The sequence below is a fragment of the Bombus pyrosoma genome, linkage group LG9 (genome assembly GCF_014825855.1).
Source record: "Bombus pyrosoma isolate SC7728 linkage group LG9, ASM1482585v1, whole genome shotgun sequence".
Classification (NCBI taxonomy): domain Eukaryota; kingdom Metazoa; phylum Arthropoda; class Insecta; order Hymenoptera; family Apidae; genus Bombus; species Bombus pyrosoma.
The window spans coordinates 1,126,151-1,145,679 of NC_057778.1; the positions used below are offsets into that span (position 1 = coordinate 1,126,151).

The following is a 19,529-nucleotide window of genomic DNA, read 5'->3' on the forward strand; positions in this document are numbered from 1 at the left end:
CATTTCTCCTTTTTTTAATTTATCTCTCACGCTTTTAATAATAGTCCATGGAACTTGGTTTTTATTGTATTAACGTGAAAAACAAAATTATTATATAGTTCATAAATTTCACTTTAAGCTTCATCTCATCTCATAAATTTCATTTCATGAGTTTTCGTTTTGTAAATGTTTCATTTATAGATTCGTTTTATGACTTCATAAGTTGCAGCGTTCCTTTTATTAAGAATTGGAAATTACCAAAAAGCAGCGTGGGTGCAATTGTCGCTTCTTTCCAATTAGACATCAATCATTCCGCCTGCACTAACTGACTTATGAGATCCTTATGACTCAAAGTTTGATCAAATTTTGTTAACAAAAATTCACTCAACACAAAAGAAAGATGGTCTCTCAGGAATTTTGCCAAATCAGTATAAATACCATGCGAGCAGGTTTACATAAAAATATATAAAAAAATAACAGTACTAACTGACTTATGAGATCCTTATGACTCAAAGTTTGATCAAATTTTGTTAACAAAAATTCACTCAACACAAAAGAAAGATGGTTTCTCAGGAATTTTGCCAAATCAGTATAAATACCATGCGAACAGGTTTACATAAAAATATACAAAAAAATAACAGTACTAACTGACTTATGAGATCCTTATGACTCAAAGTTTGATCAAATTTTGTTAACAAAAATTCACTCAACACAAAAGAAAGATGGTTTCTCAGGAATTTTGCCAAATCAGTATAAATACCATGCGAACAGGTTTACATAAAAATATATTAAAAAATAACAGTACTAACTGACTTATGAGATCCTTATGACTCAAAGTTTGATCAAATTTTGTTAACAAAAATTCACTCAACACAAAAGAAAGATGGTCTCTCAGGAATTTTGCCAAATCAGTATAAATACCATGCGAGCAGGTTTACATAAAAATATACAAAAAATAACAACAATTCAACTAAAATACAATATTATATAAATCAATTATTCAATATTTTATTATGAATAAGAAATATATGAAAGATAATTGTTAACAAATCTTCTGCATTCTACACAAAGAGAAAGTGATTTTTCAGAAAAATTTGTCGAATTGACACGAACACCATAGGAACAAGCTCGCATAAGCGCACACGATCACACGTGTGGAGATAGATATGTGTGACATGGCGAGGGAGAGCTTCCCACGGGAGAAAGCGATTCTGAAAATTCTTCGAAGACACGTCGATAAAAGGACTATGCTGCTACACTCAAGAGAGCACTCGTCTTCGTCTCTCTTTTGCCAACGCTTTCTTATCCATCGCGCCGGGGAAATTGTATTTCGACCCGACGAATAGCAAAGCGAAGATGACAAAGTCACGAAAGAAAAATTACGAAATTGCTTGCTGCTGCAGTGGCGCACTCGGATACTTGGAAGAGGTGTATCTAACCTTTCTCGAATCGTAGCTTCTTCTCCGTTTCATCGATCGATCTACCATAGAAAGAGGAAAAACAAGAACAGAGGATAGGTAAGTGGATACTTCGATTTCCACTGACACAGACTTTCTCGAATACCGGTGTGATCCTTTGACTACGTTAATGTGCTAGAAATGCACAGAAAATCGAATTCTTGTTCCTCAAAGAGGAACCAAGGAAAAATTTTATGTAGATAAAGTACATAGTGCGAACGTCTAAATTAATTTGGATACTGTTACCGAAGATAAGAAAGAATAATTACTAGAAATTCACAGAGTTCGAAGAATATTTTTATCTTTGTACATCGTTTCGTATATCGTATGAAAATCATGAATTTTCAATGAATCAATAATTTTGGTATACTGACTTTTATACGTAACTTATCCATATACTTTCTTCGTATGTATAGGAAAAATGTTTCCTTTAGGATTCAACGAAACATAAACGCGATCTAATACATTTTTCCGCACACCGATAGCTACCTTCTATAACGTGATATTGTAGTCAGCAGGCTTATCTTGACGTAGGCATCAAAAGAAGTTGAAGATGCCTATAAGTAGTAAAATATCCTCCCAAACATTAGCTTTTAATTCTAATTCCATTGCTCTGCCGATAAATTGAAAAGTGATAGTTAAATCTCATAAACGACAATACATTTTGTTCCTAGAAAAATGATCTTCATTTCAATTTCATGATTCTCCACAATCTTCGTTCCATTTACTCAAGTACCTGCCTAAGTACCTACATTTTACAACAGATTTCTAAGCCTATTTCATGGGCTGCAGTTTTCAATCGGTGTGAAAGATCTACCTTGTAATTCTTGACTGAAACAAAAAACCAAAAGAGGTTTAAATTATTATATATTTTTCTTCACGATGAACTAAAAAAGTTTGTCAAAAAGTTTAATTAAATAATTGTTATAGCACCTTAAGTTTATTTTTTCTCTCTATAAAACACATTTTTTCTTTAAACCCGCCAAAATTTTTAATTCCACACTATTTTCTGCCTCTTTTTAGTCAGAAGAAAAATATATAATAATTTAATCCTCTTTTGGTTTTTCGTTTCAGTCAAGAATTACGAGGTGGATCTTTCCCACCGATTAAAAACTGCAGCCCGTGAAACAGGCTTAGAAATCTGTTACAATTTCTCTTTTTACTTTAAAAAAATTTTTTTGTATTCGTTAAATATATATAAAACCATACCTCAAAATTCAATAACTTCATTTCTTTCTTTCCCTTCTAAAAAAAAAAAAAAAAGAATCACAAAAAGGTGCTGTTTTAGAACATTCTAATTCAGGACACCGCCTTAAGAAGGTGAAAAGCCTCGTAATGGGCCGCCTATCTTTTTTTCTACGAAAAGAAATCTTAACTTGTAGCATTCGTGTCATTTGTTATTTCAATTTCATAATCTTCCAGGATTCTTAAAACGCAATGAAAAAGAAAGTCCGCGCGAGGAAAATTAACGAGAACCTTCTGGGAATACGTTGTAGTACGCGTAAGCCTTATTACGCGTACAAAAGAACAGGGGAATTCACGTACGATTTAAAGAGCCGATCGCGGAAGCGGGAATTTCGAAAAATCAGCTTCACGGATTTAATGGCCCCTGTTGAACGGCGAGGGCGCGACAGATCTCCTTATTCAGCCGGCACAAAGGCACCGCGCAGATTACAGAGCCAGCAATCCCTCTATGGATTCTACGGTGAGGCATTATGCCGGCACACGGGACCAAGTAACGTCCAAGGGCATCATCCCTGGACAATACTGACTTCGATCACTCTATATCTATATCTTTTTTGTTGATCCTTACGCAATTTCCTTTGGATCAATAAAAATCAATCATCCTCGATATTGTGACTCTTAATTCGCAGACAGAACTATCGGTAGATGAACAAGCAGTCGAGGATTTTGTATCAATGGTATTCTCACAACGATGGAAACTTGTTTGTTTTTGAAACCTATTTGCAATCTCCTCCCATCTTTCTTCACACTTATCGTAATACACTTCAAATGTATTAGGTTGTCTGAAAAGTTTCTTTCACTTTATGAGGGATAACAGACGCACAATGTTTTCTGTTTTATATTATTTTGTCGAAATACGTACGATCCATTTTCTTCTGTCGAGATAAACACCGTGACATTTCACAGACTTGGTTTCACGTTTGTACGAACGTGCACTGTTGTAGAAAACACGTTTGCGAAAGAAAGATACTTTTCGGGCAACCTAATAATTCTAATTCACATTAATGTAGATCGACCTATACGACATCGATACTATAAATCGTACAAGCTGTTCGTACCATTGAAATACCTGAACGTGATATCCAGAAAAATATGAAAATGTTGATCTATTGCCATGTAATTCATTGGATTACTTGATAGCTACTTCAGCCTTGATGTTACCAATAGGTGTATTTATCAAGAATATCTGTATCTCTTGAGGTTCGTTTTTGTCTGTTTTGGTCTTCAAAATTTGTTAAATCTTCTGTTGAAACGATGCAAACGAACAAGAACGCGATAGTTTTTCCATACGTGTTACGATTATGTAGATGATTGCGTTGACGCAACATGTGCGTCAGTAGCAGCAAAAGTTAAGTTAAGATGCGAACGAAAACGCGTTACGTAAGCTAAAGCAGCATTGGAACTCATCTTCATTGGAGTCATCATATTCAATGGCAGAACAGAAATGATACATCGAGGAGGAAGTTCGAGGAAGGAAGGAAGAAATAATTATCGTGAATGAAATGCAAACGAATAATCTTCAAACAGAGATTCGCTTTCAAGATTCGTATATTTACGGGAAATGAAATTTTGATATATACAGATATGAACAGAAAATACATCTGGTGACTAGCCTACGTTACATACAATTAATTATACTTGCAGTTTCTTAAATGTGCGATGATACTCAGCTCACATGGACGCGGATCGTTATTATACATATTTATAGATACATGCGCATGTATCGCAGACAAGATTATTACAAACATTTTGTCGATTTTCCAATCAAAAATTTCGTACGTCTTATCGATAATTTTTACATATTTAATCGTCATCTTTTATTACATCATGTATAGATAAACAAAAAGGAAAATGTGAACACGAAGTGCTTACTTTAATTTGATAGGTGACAACCTCTTTGATTCGCTTAAACACGCAACCTGTTGTGCTATCATGAGTGCTGTTAGAGTTATAGCACCACGTATTAATCTTCTAAGTACGTCGGTATAATTTTTACGTGCTCTTGCATATCGAGCTTTGATTAAATAAAATATTCTTCGCTATGTACTATTTAAGTAAGACAACTTAATTCTAATCGCTTTCGACAGCGTATAAATAATTCGTTAAAAAATATATCACGCGATATAGCCGGACAAATTCTTTGTAACAATCTAACGCATACATATGTACATACGATCGCCTGATTCGTTGACTATCGTGTTACAGACACATAATTAACGACGATCAAAAGATATAACTACCTATACAGATAATTCGACTGCGGATATCTATGCAGATTCAGATGTTTGCGAACACGATTAAACAAATGGAATTTAATAAATATTCCACTTCGGATATTTTATATATATTTTCACATATCGCGTGTATCTTTACGTCTTTAAATTATTATCGCGTTATTCATAAACTAATATTTAGATAAAATATAATTACTTCCTAATAGAGCAACGTTAGTCGAAGGGAAATAAGAAATAAAATAAATACATAAAAATCCGCAGTCTACGAATAATCGTTTGCCCCTTGTCGCTGATAAACTTCTCCATTTTTAAGTTCCTTTCATACACTTTCTAGAGATAGTATATATATTTGTATGCTTACTCACGACTAGTTCTGACTAGGCTTTGTTTAATTAACATTCACCGCGTTCATCTAGATACGTTTATCTTTTAACAGTGTCCTACTTTTTTTCGTTCGCCGGTTGGTCGTCGCTCGAATGTCTCCAGCTACAAACCACGTAATTATTTCACGATTTTCTACGTTTCAGAACGCTAATTAAATTTCGTTATATCGGAATTATACATAAATGGCTATCCTTATGACATATACCTAAACCAGTCACTCGGTACAAGTTTCTCGTGATTGTTCTTCGTGATTTTTATTATCTACTTAATCTTAAAAAAGACACCTTCGCTCTCTACTCTTCGACTAGATTATACTCTTTTATTCTAAATGAGTAGAATAAAGCAGAATGGGAAACTGAAAAAAAAAAAACAGAACTAAACTGAATGTTACAACGTCGGTGACCCGAAACGATATTACGGTGATTAAACAAGTGTTTGATATTCTATATAAAATCTTTGGTGTTTCTTTAAATTATAAATCTTTTTCTAAAGAAATCATTGTATTCTATCTTAATATTAATTTACAATATAATAATACCGAATTAACGAATAATAATAATAATAATAAAAGGATTTTGTGGAATTCTTTAATTAAAAAAATTGAAAGAATGTTTACAACGTTTCACTGTCACCTTAAGCCACCTTACTATGATGAAACTCAGTAATTAAGAGAAACGAGTGGCAAAAAGCGATGGAATAATAATGTGTACTATGATGTAACGATATTATCGTTCACACAAGTTGCCTTTCTTTGTTACGAGCGAAAAAATAATTTGTTATTAAATGTTCAAATATATGGGAAAAGATAGGTCGTAGAATTTATATTCCGAGAACTGAACATCTTTTTGCTCGTTCGAAATAATTTGATAGACACAACGTTTCGATCAACTACGAATTTTCAATCAATATGTGTTTCTATCTAAATAATACATGTTATCGGAGTACGTTTTAGAACAGTGAATACATTCTCATTCTCTAACTAGATACAACTGCTACGATTTGGCAACGATCGTTAAACTATGCTGTCTGACTAGAGACTAGAAGCAACTCCTTATTACACGCAGCCGTACATACTAACTCAGACGAACATATTCACGCAAAATTGAAATACAGTACGTAGTCACTGAATTGAGAAATTTTCCTATGGTACTTCCCTCTGTTGACTTTTTCATCTATGACTTGACAACACGTGTAATTCCTTATTAGCAAATACCTTTCCTTTTACTAATGACTTTTTCGTTTAGTTAGTGTCAGCTCTCTTTTGCTTCAATGTATCATTATATTTTTATAAAAAGTATTATAGTTATTATATTAACCTTTTGCACTTCTATGTCGAGTGTGACTCGACATCAGTTTTTATCTCAGGAATCTCTTTGTCGAGTCCCACTCGACATTCTTTCATGTCCACCTTTTGTTGTGAGACGTGCGAAAGAAAACCAGGATTGCATCCTGTAAATTGTTTCAAAATATATCACACAGCTTAAAGATTACAAAATACAATAATAGTGTGAACAAAGCTGGTATTTAAGTGAATTTGTTTCTTCCTTCATTTATTTAAACCGTCTTATTCTTTAGTTAAAGTAAATTTCAAATAAAATACTTAAAAGCGTTGGAAGCTGCTGGTAACGAAATTGAAGTAAAATTCGGACTGCTAAGGGTTAAGATGTAGTTTCATTTGCTATAAACGAAATTTAAACGTATTTATTTTCCCCTCATTGGGAAATATAATTTACAAAGCAGACAAAAGTTTCTTTTATCTACCAAACGATATAACACGACACTTTGCATATTTTTGCGTTTTCGAGTTTCTCATAATTGCATTAAAATTCGCAGAATTTAATGGCAGATAATAAATGATTCAGGACTACTATATATGCAATTCTTTCACTATAAAACATACCAACGATTTAATAACATTTTCCCTCCTACATCTACTTACGATTAATAAGAAATAATACACGATATGCATTACAGTGGCTGTTTGATTAGAAATTTATCCACGAAATATCCACTGAGTCTAAGTCCCACGATTAAAAACTACCTATCCAACTTACTTAATCCTACATTAAAAGTAATCAACGAGTAGTTGATAACCCTGTCGACTAGATACGCGCTAATTCGATCGCCTTAAATATCTTTGATATCCTGCTGTATGATCACGATTCACTCGATTCGATGAGTCCAATCAGCGAGTTAAGTTAAATTTATGACGCTAAGAAACACTTATCAGAATAACGTACGTTCTCTTAACACGTCGGCTGCCACGCCAGTTTTATATATTTTCAATCAATAAACTTTCATTCGTGCAAAGTGTTAGATCCGATTTACTCATTTTTTCATCCAACAATGTTATCCAACATATTCACGTTGTTAAACAGTTTCCAGCCCGTAATCTTGATCTTATTTTAATTATTCTGAAGCAGCAATTTTCAACCATTATCAACTACCGATACAGAGGTGTGCAGGAAAAATTGTTCAGACACGCAATACCTAACGTATTCAATCGGCTCCCGATCGACTCTCTTTTCAAAGGATCGTCAAATAAAAAGACGACGATGGTCAAAACGATAGTCCTGTCTCCAATCAAATATATCCATTTATCATAGTTTTTAGTCTGTGGCAAAATTTTAGCAATTAGTCTATGCGTGCCATAAGATGAAAAGGATGGGAGGATCGCTGTTCTAAAGAATTTAGTAACGTGGCTCACCGATGGCCACCGTGACAGGCAACGTGTTAACTTAGGATGAAAGATGAGGAATCGTCGCCTTGGATAAATATTACAACACAGATAAATTGCCAGCTAGGTATATGTACACGCACAGTCACGCTTTATAACCGACCTCTCTCTACTATCTACAGATTTACATCGCACGCAACATCGTATTAACCTTGCTGCTTCGCTACTTCTAATTCTATGCAAATTTACAGTCCGATTCGCCCCTCGTGCCATTCGTAAGCACACACGTTAGTATTTAACTGTTCCGTTGCAACGGCGGTTATTGTCTCGAGTTTTGGAGAACCGAAATTTTATTGGGTAAACGAAAAGTTGTCAGTGAAATCTTTTCTTGGTTTCTTTAACGCGATTCTGTTAGGTTGTTCCATAAGATTGGTCGTTTTCTCTTTTGTTACTTATTTTTCCCGAAGAATTGTTTCCTGTTTGTCAAATATTGCCTATTTGTATTTGTTTTTTTTTTTCATTCATTAAAAAATCGTCTAGTTTTCTTTCATCCGTTTCATAGTTCTGTTAATTTTATTAATTACTACTTCGTTTTAAGTAGGAGATATTTTTTCGAAGATTAATAAGAAACGAAGATTTTTGAAATTTCGCGAAAGGAGAGCAAGCAGAAGCAAGTGGAATAAATTGAAAAAAAGAAACAAACACAATTTCTGGGTGAGAAGGGATGAGAAGGCGAGGGAATTTATGATTGATCTCACAATGATTCCTCGCAATTTCCTGCCAAATTTTGTTATCGAAAAGCGACAAAATTTATGAAACGACCTAATAGATATCATAGTCGATGTTTCTTAAAAAAAAAAAAAAAAACAGTTTGAATTATTATAGAAATTCTGAAATTGATCGTTAGCTGTACTTTACGATCGTGTGTTGTAATATCGTCTGGAATTATTGATAACTGAAATTTCACCGTCAATAAAATATCTATAATCACGATTGAAATTTACGCTTGTTTCGTTATGTTGTTTTTCAAAGGAATATTCTCAGCAGCTGCAAAATCTTTTTATCGGTAGTAACACACTCTATCGTTTGATAAATTTTATCATGATATGAAGTAGGATATTTTATACCTTACTATAAAACTTATGAAACTCCAAGATATGTGCAATCTATTAATGAATAAGTTTATATAAAAAAAATACGATAAGCGTATCGGTATATGAAACATATTTACGTAATGAAAATAAATTTAGCATAAAGAAAGTTAAAAAATCACTGTGTAGTTGAAAATATATACAAAACCTTTCAGGCGTTATATAAATCGAAATATTCAGTTTTCGAAAGAAAATTCTCAATCCTCGACCGACGTATTCTCCAACGTAATGACCATATAACACGTACAGAGAAGAATGTCATATTAAATTTTGCTTCCGCTATTATTTACTAATCAAATAACACGTTACTCCTTCTCTCTTGCGTCATTCTCTGTATACAACACCGGTTGAGTTACACGCTCCAAGAAAAAAAAAAAGAAAAAGGAAAAACCTATCCTTTAAGGAAGGTCTATTCCATTAATGAAATATTAACATAAAATTGCACGTGTTACGATTCTAAGGAAAAATACAAAACTAAAAAAATAAAAAATAAAAAGAAGAACAAAATTTATCCCATTACTATATAATATGAAACTTAAAAAATGCCAAAAATACCCTATGACAACAAGAACAAAGGGGAATGCAAAGATAATATATCAACTGCTCTTTATCATATCTCCAACCAAACAACTGTAAAAAATTTGAAAAAAAATTCTCAAACGTTAGATTGCGAAAAAATAGAGCCCTCCACTAGGAGACTCGGTCTTTACAAATCAAGGCCGAATCTCCAGTAGAGTCCTGGTCTTCTGGGCAAGGGTCTCGCGGGGAACTGGTGTCAGGGGATCTCGGTGTTCAACGTACCCTTGGAAACCACCTGAACGACGTCAGTCTTACCAACAGCTCCTCCTTGTTCCACCACCACGTTATTGTTGTTGTGATTGTTGTTGTTGTTGGTCTCTGGATGTTGACTGGCCAGATGTTTCCTCAGCGCTGCTTGCCTGGTGAACTTCGCGTCGCACCTGGTGCACGATATCTCAATACTCCCGGTAGACGACGAATGTTCTCCGTTAGCCAGTCTTGGTTTATGCCAGCGTCTGTGAGAGGCCAAATTCGCCGGACACGAGAATCTCTTGTCGCATTCTGGACATCTGTACTCGACGTGGGCTATCCTGGAGCACCTGTGCTGTGCCAACTGGAACGCGTCCTCGTGCAATTGCCTGCAGAGCTTGCACTGATAAGGGCCAAGCCTGTTCTCGATCTTAGCTAGCTCCGCTCGCGCCTCCTCGGTGACTTCAACGATGTTGAATGCCGGATCGATGTCTCCGGTGACTACAGCCTCGTCCGGGCCCAAAATCACGGTACCCGACACCGGGCTACTGGTGTCCTCGTCGAATTTCAATCTTCTAGCGTGTTTCTTTTTGGGTCTCTGAAGAAGCTTCTCGGTGGAACTGGATCTGGAGCTACTAGACGCGACGTTGTTGTTGCTGGTCGTCGAGGCTGGACTCGAGTCCTCCTCTCTTACTTTTCGTCTTGGACATTGCGGAGGCGACGGTGTGCTCGGTGGAGTCATGGGAGCGTGCTGCATCCCCTGCAGGTGATGCTGCGGCGTTAGAAGAAGCTGCTGGTGATAGCTTTGTACCGATTGAAGGTGACTAGGACTGGTTAATAGAAGCTTCTGATTGTGCGTGTAATATTTGGAAGCGATCTCGTTCGAGCTTGAACCAAAGGGAGCTAGTCTGGTGGTGGCCTCTTCCAAAGTGCAGGTTTTGACCGTTGGTTCCGGAGTTTGCAGTGGCTCTTTCTTGGAAAGTAGCTCGTAACTGGAATGACTGTGTACCGAGGAACTTCGTGGAACCGTGTCGAAATCGTCGACCACCAGGGGACCCGTTTCGTCGCTGTTCCTTCCGTACCCGGTGTTTTCCAATTCTTTGTGCACATCGTCCAACGTTCTCTGATCTTTCTTGGAATCTACGAGATCTTCGGTTTTCGGCGTGATCGGTGTAGGCGGAGGTTTCAAAGACAGGTCCAGAGGACACGGGGTAGACGATCTAGACAAGTCCCAGTTTTGAAGAACGTGATGATCGGGAACCCTGGAGTAGGTGGGAGGATTCTCCATAGGAATGTGCCAACTGGTAGGCGCGCCGTACGAATGCTGGTGGATCTCGTCACCGTAGTAACCCAGATAATTCAACCCAGGGGCCAGGAACGCCCGTGGCAACGAACTGTGCAACATACTGACGTTCGTCTCTGCCAAATGTCTCTTTCCTTACGTTTCTCCTTAGACGAACCATATATTCGATATTTCAACCGTTTCCATTTTACGTTGATTAAGAATTCTTAGAAACACTGGGATCTTCTCTAACGTGCACAATGCAGTCTCCTACCAACGTTCTTCATCTAATAATTCTGCGACTCACGATGTCTGATGATCGCTGATCTTTCACTCGTCAAACAGATGGTGAGTTTCTCAATGTCTTGTCAATTGATAATTCTACGACGATTAAAACGACGTCCGACGACTTTTCGATATATTTGTTTCTCACTTGGCGAACAGATGGAATTTCTTGATGATTTTAAAGACTTGTCGAAGATTTTTCGGATAATTTCCAGTATATAGGACACGCTATCTGCTCCCTCGACGGCTGAACGCCGTTTGACAGAAGTACGCGAGTAGAACCTCTGGTATATTCGAACGCTCCGCCCGGGAGCCGCGTCTCGCTTTGTTTCCTATTGGTCGACCGATCTCCGGCCTCCTACCCCCACCGCTGTGCATATTTGCCACCACTCCGGTGGAATTCTGGCGCGTGCTCATGTAAACACTCACCGCCCCGTCCAACCGCCTGACTAATGAATGTATATCTCCTACGCCGCTGTACCGTGGCCTCTCCACTGGAGAACGATGTCGTTCCTGTCGATTCTTTAATAGAGAATGCTACCCTTTAAGCGGATCCCTTCCCCAACGTTATTTCCTTCCGACGAGCTTTCTTCGAGCCTGCACGGATTCAATATGGTGAATTTATTGGAGGTTAGGTTGATAGCGAGTCGATTGACTAGGTTTGTGGAAATGCATGGTACTTGGAGAACGTACTGGCACAGAAATGAAATTTAATTGTTTAGATAAATAATTGTTAGTTCGTTAGAATGTTATAGTCTTGAATATGAGAATGTTAGGATGCTGTATGACATTAGTATGTAGAATGTTATGGAATACTAGTATGTTAGATGGTATTGGAAGGTTAGAATGTTAGAATGTTACGGAATATTAGAGTTACGGAATATTAGTATGTTGGAATGTCGTAGAATGTTAAAAGGTTAGAATGTTATAGCGTTGAATACGAGAATGTAAGGATGCTGTATGACATTAGTATGTAGAATGTCATGGAATACTAGTATGTTAGATGGTATTGGAAGGTTAGAATGTTAGAATGTTACGGAATATTAGAGTTACGGAATATTAGTATGTTGGAATGTCGTAGAATGTTAAAAGGTTAGAATGTTATAGCGTTGAATACGAGAATGTAAGGATGCTGTATGACATTAGTATGTAGAATGTTATGGAATACTAGTATGTTAGAATGTCGTAGTATGTTAGATGGTATTAGAAGGTTAGAATGTTAGAATGTACGGAATATTAGTATGTTGGAATGTCGTAGAATGTTAGAAGATTAGAATTTTATAGGATATTAGGATGTTAAAACGTTATAAAATATCAGAATGTTAGAATGTTATAGGATATTAGAATGTTAAAACGTTATAAAATATCGGAATGTTAGAATGTTATAGGATATTAGAATGTTAAAACGTTATAAAATATCGGAATGTTAGAATGTTATAAGATATTAGAATGTTAAAATGTTATAGAATATCGGAAAGTTAAAACGTTATTGAATATCGGAATGTTAGAATGTTATAGGATATTAGAATGTTAAAACGTTATAAAATATCGGAATGTTAGAATGTTATGAAATATTAAAATGTTAAAACGTTATAGAATATCGGAATGTTAGAATGTTGTAGGATATTAGAATGTTAGAATGTTAGATATAGTTACTAGAATGTTGAAATTAGATAGATTGTTGTGTGATTGGTATTGTTATGTGACTGTTAAGTAATTAGTAGATCCGTCTGCAACCTTCTTTTTGTTAATATTTTTTTCTTTTTTTTTTATTTAATTCTTTACATTCACAATTTGTCCAATTTGGACATTTGGTAGAATTTTTTAGCTGTTTGATTATCATGTGGGTGGCTACCCCCAGCGGGATACCATCATCGTGTTTGTTAGGTTATATCCTTTGTGTTTTGTTAACATGCGGTCCTTTTCAGGTTTCCATATTTTAAAGTCTCAAAATTCTTGAATATTCTTCCAAGTTTCTAGGACATCATCCAATAGTTTTTATCAATACCTATATTATATTATGTTACCTTAACTTTTTTAAGCAGACCAAAATTTTAAACAAAGATATGGAGAAAATGAGAAATTACTTGAAACATTGGTCGAAAACGACCCAATATGCAAATGAAAGGTGAAGTTAGGAAATGAGACCTACGCACGTTACACCAAGCTGAAAATTTAGTGGCTCTGATTTTTTAAATAGCTGAAATAATTACAAACTTTTACATTAATAAATTTTGATATATTAAAAAACCAAGTTTCATTCAGTATGCTTACGCATAGTATTAGATTGTCGGAAAAGTTTCTTTCGTTTTATGAGGAAATAATAGACGCACAACGTTTTTTGTTTTATATTATTTTGTCGAATTACGTACGATCCATTTTGTTTTGTTGAGACAAACACCGTGACATTTCACAGACTTGGTTTCACGTTTGTATGAAGGTGCACTGTTATAAAAAATACGTTTGCGAAAGAAAGGCACTTTCCGGACAACCTAATATCTAAATAATAGGTACCGACCTGCTGCATAGGTTGCTGTAAAATTAAGAGAATTATGAATGGGAAACTATACATTTTGAAAAATTAACGATATAGGATGTCTAAAATTTGCAATGAAAAATTTGTTCGACGCTAGATGCCATTAACAAATTCAGATAAATTATTGCACCTACATAGTGGACCATTCACGACACTTTTTGAGTTCGTCATTCTTATCTCTATTCTCTATCTTGTGCGATAGAAATTATTAATGGCATTTGTAAATACGCATTGAAATGAAGAAACCTAAAATCGAATAACCCGATTCAAATTTAATACATTTCGATTCGATATACATTTATCGAATTACATAGGTGCCATTTTCTCCCACAACCTTTCTCCATCTTTCACGCAACTTGAATATTTCATGCTTCCAGAACCTCTCAGGTTTTTCGGCGAGAAACTTTTCAATATGATCTTTCGTGCCGACCAAATTCCTCAAAAATCGCAACGAACTTTCCGAGGGCAACCTAATATTATTCGGCCATTTGTAGAACGATATTTCCGAAACTTTTTCACTTCGACGTGTCAATGAAACTCGTTATCTGTGAAAGACAATTTAGCGTGACTGGCCGCGAGCGACAAAGACCAAAATTAATTATTCATTTTCTCATTTCACCGATGCTTTGCCATTGAGTCAACTTGTGGCACGAGGGACGCGTTTAAACTGCGAAAATTAGAAACGAACAGAAGAATCAATTTCATAAAACTTAGGAAACGTTAAAACGTGAAAGAAACGTTCAAACGATCGAACGAATTAATCGTCAAAATTATCCATCGATAAGGACAACAACTTTACGGCGATTTCGTTGATTGTTGATTGTCGTCGATCTGGCGAACGTCTTGACGAGACCTCAACTGGCTCTTGTGCAATTACAGTGGCCGATTGTCCGGCCTGAACGTTTCCCAAGGGTGAGGATTAACTGACGAAATCGGCTGAAGCCTCTACACGTTCACACGTAAGTCCATTGACGTCGACATGGAAACGCGGCCTCGTTACATGGTGAATCCATCAGCGACGTAAAATTATTTATGACGATTAATTGAACATACTCCGCAGCTAATTTAGTAAGAAGATCAAGAGATTACGATGCGGTCACGGAATCACTGGCTGCCGCCACTTTTATTTCGCTTTTTATGTATAGCTACGTATTTCAGATGTTGATGCTGTAATATAGTTAATAATTGTTCATTGTTTATCGATTGAAGATAAACTTCAAAGACAGAGAGTCCAGATATTTTATCATTTTTGTCAATTTTTGACAATGAGAATGAACTGAAGGGTTTTTATTTTCGTTTCTTCTTTTTTTTTTTTTGTTAAAAATATAGTATCATTATTTTCTAGTAATTATGATTAGGTATGGGATTAGCCCATGCGAGAGGAGTGTGAAATACATAAAAAAATGAAAAACAAGGAATGGGTTGTTGTACTTTAAATATAATTTGTTCTGTTATCCTTTTTTGTTTTTGTTTTTTTTTTTTTTTCTTAAGGATAGAATTACTCGATTTTGCGTAAAGAAATTACCTACTTACATTTATCATTTGGAAAAAATTCCAAACTCTGGTAATGAACTATGTATAAATGTTATTTTTTTACGAAGATTTTGTTGGCGAAGCGTATAAATATTGAATAAAATTTGAATCCCATCGTTATTTAAAATTGATAGGTAAATCTGCTTATAAAACAATTCCAAAATTATACCGATGAAATAATCAATATTTTTATATCTGTAATTTGTTTGAAACGAAACATATCTCTGTGTTACTTCTCTCATTTCATTTATTCCCTATAATCTTTAATGCTCTCGTAACACTTCGCCGCGCGATTCATTTTCCACGCAACGTGGACAACTCATTCTTCTAATCTCATCGTTACAAAGACTGCTGATTTTTCCGCGATAAAAAAGAAAAGAATTTTAAACATCACAAAATACATATAATATATAAAAATGCACAGAATATTCAAACTTATACCTACCAGTAGGAAGTTGCAAATTGTGAGTGTGAGAATAATTCATTTTAGCTTTTCAAACTATCTAATTAACTACTAATTAATCTGCCAAATGAATATAATTGATCAATAAAACAATATATTTTTCGCATTTATTCTGCCTCTAAATTTGCGAAGATGGTAAGCGTCGAAGTAGCGTTCAAATGGTTCATGTTCAAAACCTAGCTTCTATCAACAATTTATTTATCGATGCTTTAAGACAACATAACTAGTTCAAACGTTCTTTTCCATTTGCTTTCCACTTCATCCCATTTCGTTCATCCTTTAAAAACACTTTCTCTGCCAGGTCGAAATCACATGTTTCACTGAGGACGTCACGAGAGTATTTTTATTATTCAAAGAATATAATGGCAAAATAATAATAAATTGACGATGTAAGACAACATTCTTCCCCAATGGGCCGTTTATCTTATTGATGACCACCGTGGCGCCTTGATAACAGTTGATAGCGACATATTATAAGAAGGCTTCGTTTATTTCAACAAACCATTCGCATTCGTTATTTCGCCGTAAGCAAAACGTGTAGAATATATTGTTGATACGTGTGGAAGATATTGGTAAACAGTATTTGCTCATTCTATATATAATAGTAAGGTATGTTCACACTTCTAACTGTACGACACGAAATGCAGAAGAAAGAAGGGCAGGCGTACCTGGCACGAAAATTTTGCAGAGAGTGCTATAAACAAAATTATTGAGATATGTATAATTTTATGCGCTAGACTAGATTAGCTACGTAGTAGTGATACATGTATGTGAATATCAATGTGCGGAAGTATGTGTGTGCGCGGCGAAAACAAAGGAATGTGAACTGTTCAGTCGGTTAACAGTCTGGTATGGAAGAAGGTGAGACAAAGAAAATGCTGAGACGCGTGCAAGTGCGTATCGATGAATATCTTTGAAATCGTTTATCAAATAACTATACAACTATTCTAATATAAATTCTAAGTGTAAATATAGTGCTCCTATACCATTATTTCGGCTGCTAAGGTCCAAAATTCTCAACAAAAATGTTAAACAGTTAGAATGAAAAATTGCTAAAAATCGGACCAGAAAGGTGACCACCAGATTGTATCGATGAGCCACATTTATATTTAAAGTGTTTTAACACAGTGCACCGTTAGATGCAAGATTTATTCTCATTTCTTTTTATCGATGTTCTAATGAAAATGTTTAATCGTTCAATGGGGCACTTTTTATTTCAAATTATCTTCTATTTATATATTCAAATTGCCCTAACTATCAATTTTCATTCAATTTTTACAATTGTAAGAAGTTCAAGCGCTCCGGTCACCAGTGGCCACCGTGGCAATCAAAGTATTAAATGTTTCTTAGTTAACACGTTGACTGCCGTGGGGGTCACCGGTGACCGGCACTCGATTTGGCTATAGCGGCGTGGGGGCCACCGGTGACCGGCGACGCAGCAAATATTAAAAGTACATAGCACGATTGGTTGAAAAACGGACAATCGTAATAATTGTCTACAACGCCGTGGGGGTCATCGGTGGCCCTCACCACGAAAAATGCTTCAAGCATGATTTTATAATTCATTTTATTTGATGCAAATAATATTTCAACGTGATATGCATCGCATAACGAAAAGTTCACGTGGGCGCCTTGGGCAAACCATGGAAAATTCGTCTGGCAGTCAACGTGTTAAGAATAAACGATGGAAACCAGCATCCGTGCGATATCATTCTTCATGCCAATGTTTATATGAAAACATACATGAAAATTTATACGAAAACATTGAAAACACGCGAATCGATCGCGTATTTGCACGGGGGGATAAGTTTCAAAATTTCATGCCGGACGCAATCATTCTATTGGCTGAAGGTACGAAAACAAATGGCAAATGATCCATTATTACGTGCAAACATCGCGTGGACTAATACCGCTTGCGGTAGTAGCCATAAAATATAGGTATTAACGTGGAATAAGTCGGTCGATACGGATTTGCCATGATTATTTGATACTCCGTGAAACATTTTACCACGTGTTGCACTCTCCGCTTCCGACTACGTATGCATGAACGTCTGAAAACACCGTGACGCGTTCGATACTCGAATTACAGAGCGCTAAAACCTCGCTTCTCCATATTCTGCTCACACATACAGATACCCGAATGGAATGGGTTACCCTATACGCGAAAATCTGCTTGATAATAGTTCAACATTTCCCGTTACTCACTTCTATAACACTGTTTACTTTGGATCATATACTGTGTTTCATCATTTTTCTAAAAGAATTCAAGCATTTTGTTCATTTAATTTATATAGACACAATTGGTCCGTTCTAACGCGTTCTACGTTAAATAAATGTCGATGATATAAGTAGACGTTGAAATATTGTAAGGATAAGCTGAAAAGCCATTATCCTGTATCTTGGAATATTCAAGTATGAATTTCAGAAAGTCTTGCTATTCGGCCACGTCCGATCGAAAAATTAATATGTACATTAGACTGAGACGTTGCGTATAACAGAAGTTAACAATTATTTTTTAGCCTGAACACTTTATCTGCCCAACTTTGCCAAGTAATAAAGAGCCTCAATTTATCATGACGTTCTCTAACAAAAAACTCGTGTTTCTCACGTACCTTTTTAATGAAGCGTTCATAAATTTCTGTTTATCTAACATTCTTTTCTTATTTTTACTTATATATGAGGGAAAAGAGTAAAATATCTTGTGTAGTCATATTTCCCCTTACGCTCGATCGACTCAACCAATTGTGTAATTAATCCAAGTCTGTACAAAAGAACACTTTCATGTTCATATTCAATAAACTACTTTCCAAAGATCTTCATACTTCGTATTTTTAGAACGATTAATATATAATACAAAATATTATGTTTTACGCGTTAGGAACCAATAGAATGCAATAAAATACAATACCAATTCCAGTTCGACGTATTACCATAAAAAATTAATATCACATTAGCCAACCAATTCTTCCTACCTACAAAATCATCCAAATCTAATATGTAACCAGTTTCTACAACCTCTTAAAACATTGACCTGCACTTCATAAAATATACATCCAGTCCTCTTTACATTAACAACAACTTTAAATCTCTCAAAAGAAAATCGACAAAATCTTTTCTGAAGTATTTTCTTCCATAAATTCATATACTGTATTCCTAACCTAATATGCGAGTGTCCTCAAAACACGTGTAGAGTAAAGTGTAGGAGGGACGAAGAAGGAGGAAGAGGAGGAGGAGGAGGAAAGGAGAGGAAAGGAGAGTAAAGCGACTTCCAGGACAGGCAACCTTTTTGCCTGCACGGATGTCGACGAGTGGCTCCCGCATCCGCCGGTATGGAAGGGGCGAGAGGACGGCTCTACATATTTGATGCGATTTTAATGTCTCTGCCCGGCATATCCGCGTTCTGTGCACCAATAGCAACATGAACAGCAGGCCGCCGCACGAGGCACCACTGACTGCCGTGATGCTGTAATCGGCTTACGCAACAAGCCACCCTTATCCCGAGTTCTCAGCGCAGCGCTCTTGCCTCGCCTCGAAC

At 35.9% G+C, this 19,529-nt stretch overlaps 1 protein-coding gene across 1 annotated transcript; it reads right to left on the minus strand.

The window, feature by feature from the left end:
• Window positions 1-9,662: 9,662 nt before the first annotated feature.
• LOC122570493 lies at window positions 9,663-11,671 on the minus strand. The gene has a single exon (XM_043732865.1). It carries the CDS (start codon window positions 11,298-11,300, stop codon window positions 9,903-9,905), a length of 1,398 nt encoding a protein of 465 aa, XP_043588800.1. The 5' UTR covers window positions 11,301-11,671; the 3' UTR covers window positions 9,663-9,902.
• Between the last annotated feature and the right edge of the window lie 7,858 nt (window positions 11,672-19,529).

Coding starts and splice junctions, on each gene's coding strand:
- LOC122570493 (XM_043732865.1), bottom strand. CDS start 11,300: ATGTTGCACAGTTCGTTGCCACGGGCGTTCCTGGCCCCTGGGTTGAAT.